The sequence below is a fragment of the Xenopus tropicalis genome, chromosome 4 (assembly GCF_000004195.4).
Source record: "Xenopus tropicalis strain Nigerian chromosome 4, UCB_Xtro_10.0, whole genome shotgun sequence".
NCBI lineage: Eukaryota > Metazoa > Chordata > Amphibia > Anura > Pipidae > Xenopus > Xenopus tropicalis.
The window spans coordinates 138,516,437-138,534,514 of record NC_030680.2 but is presented as its reverse complement, the minus strand read 5'-3'; the positions used below and the strand labels follow the sequence as shown (position 1 = coordinate 138,534,514).

Below are 18,078 nucleotides of genomic sequence, written 5' to 3'. Positions count from 1 at the left end.
AAATGGATGGAGGATAAGCAGGTCTGGCCTTATAAGTGGTAACCCGTCAGCAGAGAGGGTCCGGGAAGGGAGGCAATTACATTGCTGGTAGATGTATAATTCTGGCCCTAGCTGGTAGGCCCAAAGACCTGTGCATAGAGTGGCAAAGAGGGGGGAGTGGGTGGAATGCCACCCGTTGGTACCATCTTCACTGGGGACTGGATGGAAGATTTTGACAGCTATTTAAATCTCCCGCCCATCCCCAGTGCAGCCAATCAGTAAGAGCATGTGGCGAGCGCCGGGGATTGGGGGGTGCAAACGCCTAGAGGGGAAGGGAGGAGCATGAGTGCGGGGATACGAACATACGGAGGGGGCGAGGGGCCTAGGGGAGCACATATTTAAAATCGGTCCCTGCTAGTGGGTGGTAACCCTAAAATGCACCTGGGAGCTGATGCCTGGGCAGCAGTTGTAGGGGGGTGACCCATGTGTGCTTATTAGATTTTAGAACATTTTTTGACCCGTCTCATCCTCAACCCTGACCCTATGGACATATCTGCCCCCACCCAACCTCTGATGTCATCGGAAGGGGCGGAGTGAGTTTTAAGTATATAAACAATCATTGCCCCATAACTAGTGGGGTTGGGGCAGCATGAACAGGTGAAATATAAGGGGTGTGGGGCAACGAAGGAAGGCTTTGAAACTTAAATGGGGGGTTGAGCTGTTGTTGAGCTACAACTCTCACATCACCTACAGCTTTATGGGCACCCTACTATGATGGGTGCAAAGCCAGTGGAGAGTAGGGTGCTGCATTGTAGCTGCCAGAGGTTTCCTGCCAGTGTTGGAGGTGGTTCCGTGGGTAGGGAGGGGCGAGGGAGCGCAACTCTTTCCAGACATGCATTAGCACTCTTGTTGTCATGGTAACGGGTGAGATGTAGTTATTTAAAACAAAAAAAAAAAAGGTTGATTAAATATACCCAGGATGAAAAGGGAAAGCGGTATCCGGGAATAGCTGCACAGAAGGAAAATGAATGTAAAAATTAAGGTTACACTGTAAAGCACTGATTTAAAGGGAAACTGATCTATTCTTCAGTTTAGTTTTAAGGGTTTAAATGATGAAACATTTTTACACACAATGACCCAGGGTTCCTGAATTCTCTTAATTGTATTCATCCCCAGTGATGTTCTATTGTTAATTAGAAAAGCCCACAGTCTTCATTACAGACATTAAAGGGCAACGGTAAACTTGTGCCTTTATATGGGCACAGAACCCCTCAGTGACTGCTAATATCCTTATCATTTACAGTAGGGGGTACATTATCCCTTATAATACATGAGTAATACTCAGAGTTCCCTGTATAACTCAGCCTGCAGCCTTGTGCCTTTATATGGGCACAGAACCCCTCAGTGACTGCTAATATCCTTATCATTTACAGTAGGGGGTACATTATCCCTTATAATACATGAGTGATACTCAGAGTTCCCTGTATAACTCAGCCTGCAGCCTTGTGCCTTTATATGGGCACAGAACCCCTCAGTGACTGCTAATATCCTTATCATTTACAGTAGGGGGTACATTATCCCTTATAATACATGAGTGATACTCAGAGTTCCCTGTATAACTCAGCCTGCAGCCTTGTGCCTTTATATGGTCACAGAACCCCTCAGTGACTGCTAATATCCTTATCATTTACAGTAGGGGGTACATTATCCCTTATAATACATGAGTGATACTCAGAGTTCCCTGTATAACTCAGCCTGCAGCCTTGTGCCTTTATATGGGCACAGAACCCCTCAGTGACTGCTAATATCCTTATCATTTACAGTAGGGGGTACATTATCCCTTAAGTTTTACTCATGTACTGGGGCCTCGGTGGGGGCTTTGCAGCGGAGCTTGGGGGTCTCGGAAGTGGGGTGTCAACAGGGCTGGGGGGGCCTAGGTGGTAGGAACGGGGGCCCTTGCAGTGAGGTTACTGGTGGGCTAAGAAACCCCAGTCCAGCACTGGGTATCAGTTGTTTTTTAGTTGTTCTGCAGCTTTTTAGCAACTAGATGGGCAACTGTATTAAGTTACAATCTTAACACAAATATTAATATAATCTGGCAGTTTCCTAACAAATGCTCTTATCCCTGTATTTTACTGCGCTGACCCATCTTTGCCGACACATTGTTTTGGTTCTGGCACCAAGTTTTGCTTTCTCCAAGAGAAAATAAAAGGGGCCACAGTTTTTGAGATGATTCAGATATTCCAGTTCCATTTGTGATGATGGGGGATAAATATCCTTGCTTTGCTGCAAGCTGCTCTCTCTGCCTGACATACTGTAATGCTGCCAAGATGAATGACTATATTACTAACTAATCTGGTTACTGCCCAGGGAACGGAGCTTGACCTGCTTTATTGGGTTACTCCAAAACAGAGAGAGCACACTCACTGCCTTGTAGCTCACGTGCACCACTGCCCAGTTACTGGCCCCAGAGCAAAATCATTCTAGGCCCCCATGAATTATGTGACGTTACATGGTGCAGATACAGGGGGAAAGTGGATTTCGGTACCATACAAGCAGCACTATATAGTTTCAGGGTACGGTAAATTATATGGAAATTACTACATATGATACAGTAGCGAGCGGCACTATCCAGTTGTTTATGATACAGTAGCGAGCGGCACTATCCAGTTGTTTATGATACAGTAGCGAGCGGCACTATCCAGTTGTTTATGATACAGTAGCGAGCGGCACTATCCAGTTGTTTATGATACAGTAGCGAGCGGCACTATCCAGTTGTTTATGATACAGTAGCGAGCGGCACTATCCAGTTGTTTATGATACAGTAGCGAGCGGCACTATCCAGTTGTTTATGATACAGTAGCGAGCGGCACTATCCAGTTGTTTATGATACAGTAGTGAGCGGCACTATCCAGTTGTTTATGATACAGTAGCGAGCGGCACTATCCAGTTGTTTATGATACAGTAGCGAGCGGCACTATCCAGTTGTTTATGATACAGTAGCGAGCGGCACTATCCAGTTGTTTATGATACAGTAGCGAGCGGCACTATACAGTTGTTTATGATACAGCAGCGAGCGGCACTATCCAGTTGTTTATGATACAGTAGCGAGCAGCACTATCCAGTTGTTTATGATACAGTAGCGAGCGGCACTATCCAGTTGTTTATGAGACAGTAGTGAGCGGCACTATCCAGTTGTTTATGATACAGTAGCGAGCAGCACTATCCAGTTGTTTATGATACAGTAGCGAGCGGCACTATCCAGTTGTTTATGATACAGTAGCGAGCGGCACTATCCAGTTGTTTATGATACAGTAGCGAGCGGCACTATCCAGTTGTTTATGATACAGTAGCGAGCGGCACTATCCAGTTGTTTATGATACAGTAGCGAGCAGCACTATCCAGTTGTTTATGATACAGTAGCGAGCAGCACTATCCAGTTGTTTATGATACAGTCGAATCGACCCAATATCGCCCACCCGTAGGTGGGGATATTGGTAGGAGATCTGCTTGCTTGGAGACCTCGCCAAGCGAGCAGATCTTAAAGTGTATTTACTTTTTAGTTTGCTCTCCAGTTTGACATTTCAAGAGCTATCTGTTTGCTAGGGTGTTGTTTACCTTAGCAACCAGGCAGTGCCAGGTTGAGAGACTGGAATATGAGTAGGACTGAATGAAAAGATAAGTAATAAAATTGATAATAACATTGTAAGATCACAGAGCAATTGTTTTTCCCTTTGGGGAACAGTGACCCCCCATTTGAAAGCTGGAAAAATGCAGAAACGGAAGGCAAAGAATTCAAAAACTATAAAAACAAAATAATGTAGACCAGCTGCAAAGTTGCTATAAATCAGGCATTCTGTAACATACTGAAATTTAAGGTAAAGGTAAACCACCCTTTTAATGGCATTTGGGTTTTCTGTATATTGGGTCTTTTTGTTATGTGGGGAACTGTGGCTTCATGCTGCATAGAACTGTTTTGCCATAAAGCAAGGATGTATGCAGTATTGTCATTGTCAGGCACAGTTACTGTCTTATTGCAGGTATTGGACCCGTTATCCAGAATGCTTGGGATCTGGGGTTTTCTGGATAAGGGTTTTTTCAGTAATTTGAATCTCCATACCTACTATAAAAAATAATTTAAACATTACATAAACCCAATAGGAATGTTTGTAATAAAGATTAATAAAGATTAATTATATCTTAGTTGGGATCAAGTACAGGTACTGTTTTATTATTACAGAGAAAAGGGAATCATTTAACCATTAAATAAACCCAATAGGATTGTTCTGCCCCCAATAAGGGGTAATTATATCTTAGTTGGGATCAAGTACAGGTACTGTTTTATTATTACAGAGAAAAGGGAATCATTTAACCATTAAATAAACCCAATAGGATTGTTCTGCCCCCAATAAGGGGTAATTATATCTTAGTTGGGATCAAGTACAGGTACTGTTTTATTATTACAGAGAAAAGGGAATCATTTAACCATTAAATAAACCCAATAGGGCTGTTCTGCCCCCAATAAGGGGTAATTATATCTTAGTTGGGATCAAGTACAGGTACTGTTTTATTATTACAGAGAAAAGGGAATCATTTAACCATTAAATAAACCCAATAGGGCTGTTCTGCCCCCAATAAGGGGTAATTATATCTTAGTTGGGATCAAGTACAGGTACTGTTTTATTATTACAGAGAAAAGGGAATCATTTAACCATTAAATAAACCCAATAGGGCTGTTCTGCCCCAATCATTTTTTTAAAAATAGAATTATTTGCTTATAATGAAGTCTGTGGGAGATGGCCTTTCCGTAATTCATAACTTTCTGGATAACGGGTTTCAGGATAAGGGATCCCATACCTGTAGAAGCCTATTGCTCCTGATGTAACTCAGTTAAATGTAGCTACAGCTGTACCAAGATTTGTTTTTGCATGGCTAATCCCACAGGGTTCCAGCTTGCTAGCAAATGGGTGCAAAATGTCTGCCATTAGCCCCCATAAATGAAGCACTCATGCACTTTTATCTGTGCCCTTCAGTGACGGCTGCACCTCTATTGGGGCCAAGACACACGCGGCAATTAGTAGGTGCGTCAAAGTGTGGCCCTAAGAGCTTGCTGTCCTTCCTAGCCTACAGTCAACTGGATATCAATTCCTGGATTCATTAGGAATTGAATGCTGTTGGGTCAGTATCACTATGCAGGCACTAAGCCAGGGGTGGGCAAACTACGGCCCATGGGCCACATCCGGCCCGTTGGTCCGTTTAATAAGGCCCACCGGACTTGGCGTCTTGGGACTGACGAGCAGAAACGCTGTAACGCTGGCCTGGCCCGTTTGTAAGTCAATGTGGCCCCTGAGCCAAAAAGTTTGCCCACCCCTGCACTTAGTACTGGGCTACAGATGCCCCTTGAGCCCACAGGGTCTCCAGCTTGAATGGAACCCCTAAATAATGTAACACACCCTCCTCTCCGATGGGGGCTCCCACCTTGCTGCATTTCAGGGGCCCTTTTCTGTAATTGCTGTCCTATTTCCATTTAAATACATCCCATATAGCAAATACTGCATAATGCATGGGAATTTTTCTTTTGCAATGAAATCTCTTGTTTAAATAGAAATTTGAACTCTGTATTTGCCAAGTGCAAATACATGTTTGAACTCATTAAATTAAAGTGGTTAAAGTATGTTCATTATGTGGGCATGGCACTGCTCCGACATAGTATTTTGCAATAATCATTCACTTGTTTAATCCCTGGGGCTTTGTTATTATTGAGAGTTGTATCGGTATTTATCAGCAGTGTGACTTGAGGGTTTTTGGCCCTGGGGCAAAATTTGCTATCGTGCCCGGACAGGCAATCTGTGGGTTCTGGCAAATGCCAGAGGGGCTGCTGTAAGGTGCCATAGACACTCACTATTTATTGGGCTGGGGGGGCTGTTTGGGCCTCTGTGTACTTGGAATGCCAGGGGCTATTTTGAATCCCAGTATGGGCCTGGACCCCACCTTTGATCTTTGATCCCCCCCAATGTTGTGTGCTTATGGCTGCAGACTCACATGGTCTTGGCACACTTTCACAACCCAGAGCAGCAGGCCGGCTGGAGGGCCCCAGTGCAGTTGTGCCCCAGTAGATCCACCATTGATCTTTTTACACTTACCTGGCGCTGGGCATGGCTCACAGGTAAGCGGAAGGGAGGGGCATGGCTGGAAAGATCTGGTGTATGTAATGATCAACCAGCTAATTATGATTGGCTAGTAGTGAGCTAAATCAATAGCCAATCGCTTGTTATATCCTGATTTTCTACTCAGTATCCATCATTCCCCATAATATGGCAATTTGTCACACTTTGGGCAGAAATTAGCTTTGTCATATTCCTTTTTACGAGGAAAGTGAATACAAAAGCACCTATTTTTGACCAATTACAACTATGCAGCTAGGGTGCAAGGTCGTCAAACGAGCATATCTTTTTCCCAATATACCCACCTCCACCCAAATGTGTTGTGTGTCAGAATGAACAAAACTGTCAGTCTAATGGTGGCCATACACGGTCCCTTAGACCGATTCGGCAGCTTATCGGCCCTTGTATGGGCACAAACGACAGGCCTGCCCGACCGACATCTGGCCTGAAATCGGCCAGATATCGATCGGGCAGGTTAAAAAATTTAGTCGGATCGGGGACCACATTGGCTCGTTGATGCCGTCCCCGAACCGACTGCCCCTATTCCGGTGTTCTAATTCGATTGTGTGGCCCCAGGGCCAAACGACCGAATTAGCCTAAATTAACCCAATATTGCCCACCCGTAGGTGGAGATATCGGGAGAAGATCCACTCGCTTGGTGACCTCGCCAAGCGAGCGGATCTTAATGTGTATGGGCACCTTAAGGGTGAAGAGCTACTAGTAGCAACTTCTTGTCACTACTACAAAAGAAGACAATGCTGATCATTTATTGATAATTGTCTCTACGTGTGTTTTAGCAGAGGCAATTCTCAGTATTGTCTATAGCAGGGGATTTTAGTAGCCATGACAAGTAGCTCCTACTAGTAGCTCTGTGTCTTCACCCAAAGTAGTTTACCAATAAACATTCTTTATTTCTTTAATGAACATTTTTTATGAATGCATTTTCTATGGAAGGCAACGTCTGTCTGTCACTTTCTGCTCTCGGCACGGCAGGATCTGACTCTTGAAAAGAGTAAACAGAAACGTAGTTTCAAGAGTCAGAACAAACATTGCAGAAGTGGGCATACCAGCCCTGTTTCCGATAGCAGTTGCATTCCCTAATAGCTTTAAAGCCATTGGGATTTAATAATGAATGTATTTTGGAAACTTGCTGGGGATTTAAAAACAACTTTTGTGGCTTTAGTGCCGATACTACTTTGCCCAGAAGAGATATGAAAGATATGAAGTGAACTTCTTCTTCACTGGGCTTCTGTATACTGACTTCTGTACATCAGCTCTAGGCAGTGGGACAAGCTGTTGGTTGCTCTTTAATAAGAGCACAGTCATTTCGTCTTCTTGGATTTCTAATGGCATTTCCAAGGGCTCCGTGATTTATTAGGCCATTGTACTACATGCTGGCTGCTTGTGTGAGAGGAACTGGAATTGAAACAAGAAGGATGTGCTCGGCGTATTGGAGACAGTCAGAATCACTGGTTTATTGGCATTGAGAAGCACTGACTAAATGGATAGGGGAATTCATAGGTTTCACTTTTCACTTTTGTTCTGTTTTCTGGGATTTATTTTTCATGCAACATAAGGGGGTGCAGATTTTTACTGGGTAATTCTAATTGGTGCAAGGGCCCATAAAGCTCCTCCTCTGTTCTGAATGGACAACATTGGTGGCTCAGGATAGTTGAATGTTCCAATTTGGTCTTAATGGTTGAAACTTATAGAAACTTCAACTTCCTGTGAACCATATCTGGCTGATTTTAGTCTATGCCAGGGGCACACCCTGACTGTGACCAGTTATATTGTACCCAGGCCTATTACTTCTACCCATTGCGTTTATAAATATGGGTGACAGCTGGAAAATTCAAAAGGCCACTATATCTGTGCAGAACTAAAGAGAGAACTGTGCCCAATACAGGTTCATTCTTATTCTTGCTTACATTTATATATATATATATATATATATATATATATATATATATATATATATATATATATATATATATATATATATATATATATATATATATATATTTATATCACTTCCTATTGATTTACTGGTTTTTGGTGATTTAAAGATGTGTGTTATAAGGCATGGATGCCCTGAGAAAGGTCCAGGGTCTTTAGCTTAAAAAATTCGATCTTTATTTCAAAGTTGCCATCATATCAACGTTTCGGCTCTGGCCTAGAGCCTTTCTCAAGATACATATATATATATATTTATATAACTCTCTGTAGAGGCTATAAGCAGACTTGCTATGTAGAATTTAATAATGCACAGGTTGGCCCAATACCCATGGGACCTGTGGGTTTACATGTGGGCCAGACAGCTTCAGGCTGAAGCCCATGCATCTAGAAAGGACTTGGGTTGGGTGTGTTTTGTTATAGACCAGCTGCCTCACACTGTGCACTGCTGTTGGTGTCCATGTCTGTACTAATGGTTGTTGGCTATTGTTGTGCCAAACGCCCCATCATGTGTAGTCAGCACTGTCAGAGCTGTCAACGCCCCCCTATTTTTTCGGGAGTTAAGGTGGCCATACACGGGCCGATTCTATCTGCCGATATCGGTCCCTTAGACCGATTCGGCAGATAATAGGCCCCCGTGTAGGGGCACCAACGACGGACCTGCCCGACCGATATCTGGCCTGAAATCGGACAGATATTGATTGGGCAGGTTAGAAAATGTAACCAAACCAACTTCTCCTATACCCGTTGTTCTAATTCGATCGTTTGGCCCCAGGGCCAAATGACCGAATTCACCTGAATTCGCCCGATATCGCCCACCAGTAACTTCCGGAAGAGTGTGTGACGTATGTGACATCACTTTTGGGTATCACAAAAATGTTGGTGCCGTGCCATTTCCCAATCAACTGCTTCTCAGTGGTTGACAGCTCTGCATTGTAGATTGATCAGGAAAAGCCCTTTCTCAAGTTTGGCCCAGGTTGAGAAGGAAAAGGTGGGACATTCCTGACCCGCTTATTACCGTTACTATGAGTTCAATTCATAGCATTAGTCATGGCCCCAGTGATGCCAAAGGCCTTTTAGCTTCTTGTAAATGACCCTTATGGGGCAGCCTGCCAGTAAGACTGTGAAACTTCACGTTATTCCAGTCATAATTTCACAGTAGCTTAGGGAAATAAAGGGGTTAGTAAATAAATATACATTCAGCTCTCACTATTTCCATTAGGCAAATACACACTGCAGGTAAAATCAACAATGAAAGTGTAGTAGCCCCTAAGGATTAAGACATTTGACCACGTCTCTAGTCTGGTCAATCCCCGGGCAAGATAACTTTGACTATTTTTGGAAAGGTCATGAAAAGCTCTTAGTACATATTTAGACAGTATACTCTTTACTGTGCATATCTCCATAACCATGATTGCTACAGGGGGTATGCATATCATTCCCACTCGCTATTCAAATACAAACCGGTGGCCCCACCTGTCCCCGCGCCCCGCAGCAGCTTTCAGCAGAACAGAGCTGTAAATCTATCTGGGGTGCAACCAGGATATCCTGATTATAAGTGTCACTTATGACCTTCAGTAGCTGGAAATGATCTGGGAGAGAAACTAAAATACATTATTCTGACGGCCTGAAGTCTGTCCTGTAACAAAAACTCTTAATTCTGTTTCATTGGTTTTTTTGAGAATTCCTCTGGTTGTGTTTTTATGTCATTTTATGCCGGATTAGGGGCCATAAAAAAAGATGAAAAGCTTGGCTTTCCAAAGGGGCCTAGAGCTCCATCTGCCAGTGTGTGTGAGATATGATATTTAAAATCATCTTGATGTGACATTCCTACAGGGTCGGACTGGGGGGTGAAGGGCCCACCGGGGCTCCTGTCCCAGGGGCCCTGCAGGTGCCCCCATCCAGGCGCGTCCCCTAACCCCCCTCCCCAGCAGGGCCCCCCATAACCCCCCTCGCAGGGCCCCCCACCCGACTTCCTCCACCGAGCGCGTAAATTTGATGCGTCAGGGGAGGAGCGGTTGGGAGGGGGAGCACTGTCAAGGGTCGGGTCTGGGCTGCCGGGGCCCACCGGGATTTTTCCCGGCGGCCCAGTCCGACCCTGCATTCCTTAAACTTAAAGGTTCATCTTGGGAAAGGGACAGGCAGATAATCCACGCTGCTTTTATATGGGTGGTCTTAAGACCTACATCTTGGTGACACTTCCTGACTGTGTTGGGGTAGAATGAGGGTGACCGGCAACAGATCTTCAGAGTATTGATGTGCCTATAACACCAAAGATCAAAACCCTCCAAGATATTGTATTAGCTGTAACTCTTTATGGACGCGAAAGTTGGATGAAGCCAAGGAAAGAGGCCAGTAAAAATGTTGATATCTTTAAAGTTGGAATATGGTGAACACCAAGTAAAACACACAAATGCATCGCTAAACAAAACCAAGCATGACCTAGTTGAAGTACAAATTATATGTATTTCGATAATTTCTGAAAATAGTGAAATGGAAAAACTGTCTTAGGGGCAGATTTACTAATCCACGAACGGACCGAAAGCGCCCGAACGTGGTTTTTCGTAATGATCTGTATTTTTGCGACTTTTTCGTCACCGTCGCGACTTTTTCTATGTCCCGCGATTCTTTCGTCACCGGCGCGACTTTTTCGGATATTTTCCGCCGCCGTTGCGAAAAAATCGGATGAGTTTTTCCGCCGTTTACTATCGCTCAATCCGAAAAAATTGTGACTGCGACGAAAAAGTCGCGTACAATACAATAAAGTCGCGATGGCGACGAAAAAGTTGCGCAAAATACAAAAAATCGCGACGGCGACGAAAAAGTCGCAAAATTTTCATTTCCAATACGATTTTTTCCCTTTCGGGATTCGGCTTTGTGGATTAGTAAATGTGCCCCTTAGTCTCAGAAATGTTAAAGGGAAAAAGGAAGAGAACGACCAACCGCAAGATGGGTAAATCCAATCACAACAATGAACTTGCTAGGAAGAAGCCTAAAATTTTATCCAAATGTGGTCAAAACTGACTACAATTACAGCCGTTGCCCCTTGTAAACAGTAGATATCACAACATTAGAACAGGGGTGGCCAGACTCGGAAGTGCGGCGTGAATGCGTATGTAAGCTCCTCAGGGTATATACGCATTCGCGCAGCACATCCGGCTTGATCACGGTCCACCAGAAATCCACGGGGGATCGACTGGTGGACCGCGATTGACGTATTGGCCACCCAACTGACCAAACATTAAATGGTTTAATTGGCTAAAGTGACCTTTAAGCTGTCCAATATGGGTACCAATAAAATCGGTTTTGGACATTTTTTTGGACTGTGTGTGGGCTCCGAATTATTTTCATACCATGGGGATCAGTCGTTTAGTTGATCGGACAGGTTAGAAAATTCCGGTCAGATAAAGATACAATCTGTGCGCATATTGTGTATTTGAGGATTTTCTTGGGGGACCTACAATGGAAGTTATTTTCGTATGATTGATGTCTGCCGACTATTTCCTGTTCAGAACATCCCCCCATTTGTATTTTTAGGGCTTTATCCTACAATTTCAGGCTGAATGTCAGTTTTACATCGTTGCATTTAAATGTACAACTGATATTTGAACGTTCGTCGGAGGAAGACGTGTATCTGACGTGTATGGGCCAGCCTGTCAGGCTAATCTAAGACGTATTGCGAAAGTTCATTACAAAAACAGCCATGCTCAGAAATGTTAAAGGAAAAGAGGATGACCAGCTCATGAGGAGAGATTTGATCACAACATACTGTGCAGAAACCAGAAGACTGACTGAGAAGACATCTTGGAGAAACACTTGCCATATGGTTAGCAGGAGTCTAAATGGACTTTTCCTGAACATGCCTGTTCTAAGGGTGAAGACACACAGAGCTACTAGTAGCAGCTACTTGTTGTGGCTACTAAAATAGACAATGCTGATCACTTAGTGATAATTGTCTCTGTGTGTTTTAGTCGAGGCAATTCTCAGTATTGTCTATGGCAGGGGATTTTCTGGTGTTTAGTAGCTGTGAAAAAGTAGCTGCTACTAGTAGCTCAGTGTGTCTTCACCCTAAGAGCTCTGGCACATGGGGAGATTAGTCGCCCGCTACAAAACTCCCTGTTCGCGGGCGACTAATCTCCCCGGATTGCCATCCCACCGGCGAAAATGTAAATCGCCGGTGGGATGGCATATGCGACAGCGCAATTTGCGCAAGTCACTAACTTATGACCTTCAGTAGCTGGAAATGATCTGGGATAGAAACTAAAATACATTATTCTGACGGCCTAAAGTCTGTCCTGTAACAAAAACTTTTAATTCTGTTTCATTGGTTTTTAACTACCAGATTTTGTGAGAATTCCTCCGGTTGTGTTTAAGGGCCATAGAAAGGCTGAAAAGCCTGTTCCCTGTTCGCGGGCGACTAATCTTCCCGGATTGCCATCCCACCGGCAAAAATGTAAATCGCCGGTGGGATGGCATATGCAACAGCGCGATTTGCGCAAGTTGCCTCGAGAGGAAACTTGCACGATTTCAGTGAAATCGTGCCGCCGCGTATACCATCCCACCGGCAATTTACATTTTCGCCGGTGGGATGACATTTCAGGGAGATTAGGCGCCCAAGACACGGGAGATTTGTCGCGGGCGACTAATCTCCCCGTGTGCCGGAGCCCTAAATGTTGAAAATCAGAACATTCTTAACTGACCCATCAAAGCATTAGAAGATTTGACCAACCTTTAGCCAGTTGGGCTAATCCAAGATATATTCTATAAAGACCTAGTTCATTCGAAAAATGGTCATGCTCATAAACGTTGACAGGACAGGGGAAGAGAATGACCAACAGCAATATGAGTAGATTCAATCACAGGAACCGTGAACAAGCAATGAAGAATCCTGAAGCCCCACAGAATAAATGCTATAAACACTCTCTATATGGTGTCCAGGAGACAAACCTGCAATTACAGATGAGGCCCTCCCATAAGCCTTTGAAATCAGAACATTCTCAGTCGATCCATCCAAACATTAGAAGATCTGCTGGGCCAAACCAACCTGCAGCCAGTCCAGACAGTAAACAAAGTCATTATTTTTATGTTTTATATATATGTTAACAGCAAACTGCTTTAGAACAAGAAGCAATATCTTTGTGTGAAATCATGAGGGTGTGCATGTGTTTTGTGTGAAACACACCTCTCTCTGAAGTTATGTTTATATATATCTTATTTTTATCTCATGTTTTCTTGTTCTTTAATAAAAAAAAATACCCTGTTGAGTAATTTTCATCTCAAGAGTAAATTTATATCACAACTGAGATTGGGCCAATTATAAAGCCCATTGCATTCATGCCGGAGACTGAATAGTTCTGTTGGGGAAGCATCACCGGAGACTGGACCAGAAAGTCCACCATTCCAGTAACTGTGAATCTGGGGCATTTCCTCTCTCAGGAATTCTCTATTAACATTTGTATTTAGATTTACATTTCCAGGCTACTGAGAAATTGTTAATGTTCTGTTTTTTTGTGTAGGATTCCTTATCAAACTCGCTTATTTTTAGTGTGTCATAGATCCAAAAATAAACCCTGTTTATAATGGATGGGCCACCAAGGTCTGGAAATAAATGTCCTTTCCAGATGGAGAATTTGTGGGGCTTCTATCATTTTGTTAAGCGGTGATCTCTGGGCTACAGGGTTAATGAGAAACTGTCAGGGGCTTGGGTACGAGGTGACTATTTCTAGGGATCTGTAATTAGAATTCTAAGATTGGAGTCTTATATGTTTGTGTTAGAGAGAGGTGGGGGCCTCAGAAATCCGTAAAAATGTTTAATATAAATATTGGCTGTGGGTATTTGTATAATTAGATGGTTGACAGAGTACATGCACAAATTGGGCTCCCAGACTTTAGAATGGGGTACACAAGGCAAAGGGGAAACATTTAGCAAACAGATTTATAAAGGCTGCACCCCATTTCTGCTCTGTGTGACTGCCATTATACATATAAGGGGGTGCGTCCTTTTTTGCCTGCCAGGCCATGGTTTCCCTTAGGCCAGGGTTCCCCAACCTTTCTTATTCGTGAGCCACAATCAAATGTAAAAAGACTTGGAGAGCAACACAAGCACCATAAAAGTTCATGGAGGAGCCAAATAAGGGCTAAGATTGGCTATTAGGCAGCCTCTATGCACACTATCAGCTTACAGGGGGCTTTATTTGGTAGGAAATCTTGTTTTTATTCAACCAAAACTTGCCCCCAAGTCAGGAATTCAAAAATAACTCCCTGGTTTGGGGGCACTGAGAGCAACATCCAAGGCATTGGGGAGCAACATGTTGCCCCCGAGCCACTGGTTGGGGATCACTGCCAATGGTTCTAAAACAGTGGGGGCCAAAGCAGTGGATGGTGAGCTCTACTTGAAGGCCTCAACTGTGTTGAGATTTTGCACAAATATTTTTATTCTATAAAGCAGTGGTGTCTAGTTGTGGACCATATCAAAGATTCTATAGCAACTGATTCCCAGTCTTATAAGGGCCTTATCCTGCAAGATTTGTCCAATACATCAGGGGTCCCCAACAACCGGGCTGGGACCGGCGCTGGGCCGTGGGCTGTGTTGAACTGAGCCACCTCTGGTCCCAATTACCTGTGATCCCAACTCCATGACAACAGCTATGGGAAGCCCAGGATCTACTGATCGCAAAAAGGACCAAAGTACTTAAAGCTCCATACTAAGGGGCTGATTTACTTACCCACGAACGGGTCGAATGGAGTCCGATTGCGTTTTTTTTGTAATGATCGGTATTTTGCGATTTTTTCGTATGTTTTGCGATTTTTTCGGATTCTTTACGATTTTTCGTAGCGTTAAGTTTTAAGTTTTAACGCTACGAAAAATGCGCAACTTTTCGCGTAAGTTTTAACGCTACGAAAAATGCGCAACTTTTTACGCAACTTTCGTAATGGATACGAAAAACTCGCGTTTTTACGCAAAAATCGTATTGGTAACGAAAAATTCGTAAAGAATCCGAAAAAATCGCAAAACATACGAAAAAGTCGCAAAATGTTCGTTTTCAAGTCGGAACTTTTCCAATTCGGGTCGGATTCGTGGGTTAGTAAATCAGCCCCTAAGCGTCAGGGGATGTCACCACTTAGGTGGGAGTAAAAAGAGCAGAGGGGCTGGGCTCATCTAGTTTTTGATATTGTATTATTATGAGCTGTATTATACCCACCACCCCTGGTCCTCGGAAAAAATGTCTTGTTTGAAATCGGTCCGTGGTGCAAAAAAGGTTGGAGACCACTTCGATTTATATTCATTATATGACCAATTCCAAACAGGGTTGCCATTAGACATCATGGAGTCCCTGGACACACCCCTGATCAGCCCAAATCCTGCCCCTGTCCCCTTGACTTGACTAGTTCTCTTACATTATTTGCTTTCTAATGGCAACCCTTAGTCCAAAGCAGATTCCAGTCACGTTTACTGATTCTAACTTTGTCACGTATTCAGGTCGATAGACAATATCTGTCTGGGTCTGAGCACCTAAAAATGATAGAAACCAGAGAAAAGACTGGAGTGTTAATAATGATTTTTGGGTTCCGTGTGCAGCGACAGCAGCTGCCAAGCTGGATAAAACATTTGCTCAGTGGTTTATTATTTACTTTTATTGTTATATTGCACTATTCATTTTACACAATGTTTGGCTTTAATTCAAGGGTGAGCTCACCACCATAAAATAATTAGTACATCTATTTCTTAATTCAGGAGAAATGTGTTTCCTTATAGTAAGTGACGGCTTCACATCAGCAGGGGTGCCATTTTTCCCTGATTGACCCCATATTATAAAACGGGTGTGAAAAAGACTAGTGCAAACTCCAAGTGGGCATAACAATGGGCATAACAATGGACATCTTTGCTGACAGACAACAATAGAAAACCTTGCTCAGAAGGATGAATATGATCAATTGGAACCAGGCTGCTATTTACTATAATCACCGGCTCAAGATCTGCTGTTAGATCCCGGTTTCCCTTTTGGACACTGCTGGTATAATATAATATAATAGAGAAGGCGGGGCTTGGTTAGTTTTGGGCTCATGCAGTAACCTGGACAAGATTATTCACTGCTGTATAGTACAAAAGCACATTAACTAGAGATCTAATGATTCATAAACTGAGTTCAATATAAAACTTGAATTTCATAGAGAAGAATATGGCTTCTTATTGGTTACATAACTACACATTAGTCTGAATTTTGGATATTTTCATGAATACTTGGATGATCTGAGTACTATTGCACTTAATTTTTCTACCTTGTCACTGGTAACATAAATATTCCATGATAAATGAAATCATGTTTTTTTATTTTTCCCTCTTTTCTCCTTGTTTGATATTCCTTGTCTTGTTGTTCCTAAGGTACTAGGACACTTTATACTAGGTGTGGTGTTTTTATCAGATTTGGGATTTGATACGTTTTTAAAAATTTCCACCCAATGTAAAACCAGCACAACATTCCACATTTTAATGCCCTAAATACAGGGATGTGATCCGAAAAACCTGTTAAGCAGTAAGTTCCAAATAACAGGAAGGACATCTCCCATTGACTCCATTATAATCAAATAATTCTAATTTTTATAAATGATTTTCTTTTTCTCTGTAATAATAAAACAGTACCTGTACTTGATCCCAACTAAGATATAATTACCCCTTATTGGGGCAGAACAGCCCTATTGGGTTTATTTAATGGTTAAATGATTCCCTTTTCTCTGTAATAATAAAACAGTACCTGTACTTGATCCCAACTAAGATATAATTACCCCTTATTGGGGGCAGAACAGTCCTATTGGGTTTATTTAATGGTTAAATGATTCCCTTTTCTCTGTAATAATAAAACAGTACCTGTACTTGATCCCAACTAAGATATAATTACCCCTTATTGGGGGCAGAACAGCCCTACTGGGTTTATTTAATGGTTAAATGATTCCCTTTTCTCTGTAATAATAAAACAGTACCTGTACTTGATCCCAACTAAGATATAATTACCCCTTATTGGGGGCAGAACAGCCCTATTGGGTTTATTTAATGGTTAAATGATTCCCTTTTCTCTGTAATAATAAAACAGTACCTGTACTTGATTCCAACTAAGATATAATTACCCCTTATTGGGGGCAGAACAGCCCTATTGGGTTTATTTAATGGTTAAATGATTCACTTTTCCCTAGACTCTCCGGAAAACCTCAGGTCCTGAGCATTCTGGATAATGGGTCCAATACCTGTATGAGAAAGAAGTCCTGTTAAGGACCTTCTCTACACAATGGTTCCCCAACAGCTCCTGAAAAACACAACTGCAGCATATGGAAGGGATCCTGCCAAGTAATCCCTGACATTCCTTTCATGTGTAGAAACATTTTTTTAACCCCTGACCCTCACAAATAGAGTTGGGCTTGGCCTGCCAATTAGCATCCTTGTGTTCCTCAGAGACTACGTGGTGCTGGATTTTGCATACTCCTCCTTAAACCAATTGCTGGTCCTTGCATTCCAGCCCCAAAGGCATTCCGCCGTTTATATACACACATGCACGCAGACCAAACAGTATATTCGGTGAGCTCTGAAGAAGTCTAACCTTGCGCTCTCTCCCCAGATCTGAACCGCTACTTGGACTCTCAGGGCGCTGTTAGGAAAGGGACCTCAGGATGCCCCTGGATGAAGATGGGCCGAGTTGGAAGAAAAGAGCAGAAGACATTAGAGATATCTATGAATTTCGGGAAGTCTTAGGAACGTGAGTATCTCAGACATGGGGGCTGGGGTATTTATTTCCTTTTGGTGATTTATTTAATTTCTCAAACACTGTTATTCTATCTATTGTGAACTGACAATCAGGTATTATGCACAAGGTCCTCTGCCTATGGTTCCATGGGTATTAGGGGCCCCTTGGAGTTCAGGTAAAGACTTGATACTGGGCCCTCCTCATACTGGGCCCTTGGTAGGACAGTGGCATGGTTTTCAACAAGTATC

At 43.0% G+C, this 18,078-nt stretch overlaps 1 protein-coding gene across 3 annotated transcripts in view; it reads left to right on the top strand.

The window, feature by feature from the left end:
- Positions 1-18,078, top strand: part of camk1 (calcium/calmodulin-dependent protein kinase I) — a 97,916-nt gene that overhangs the window by 23,709 nt on the left and 56,129 nt on the right. For 2 of the 3 annotated variants that reach the window (XM_012961081.3, XM_012961079.3), the window contains one exon: positions 17,705-17,842. In XM_012961081.3, the coding sequence (XP_012816535.1) occupies positions 17,757-17,842 (86 nt within the window). In that variant the 5' untranslated portion in view covers positions 17,705-17,756. 3 annotated transcript variants of the gene reach the window in all.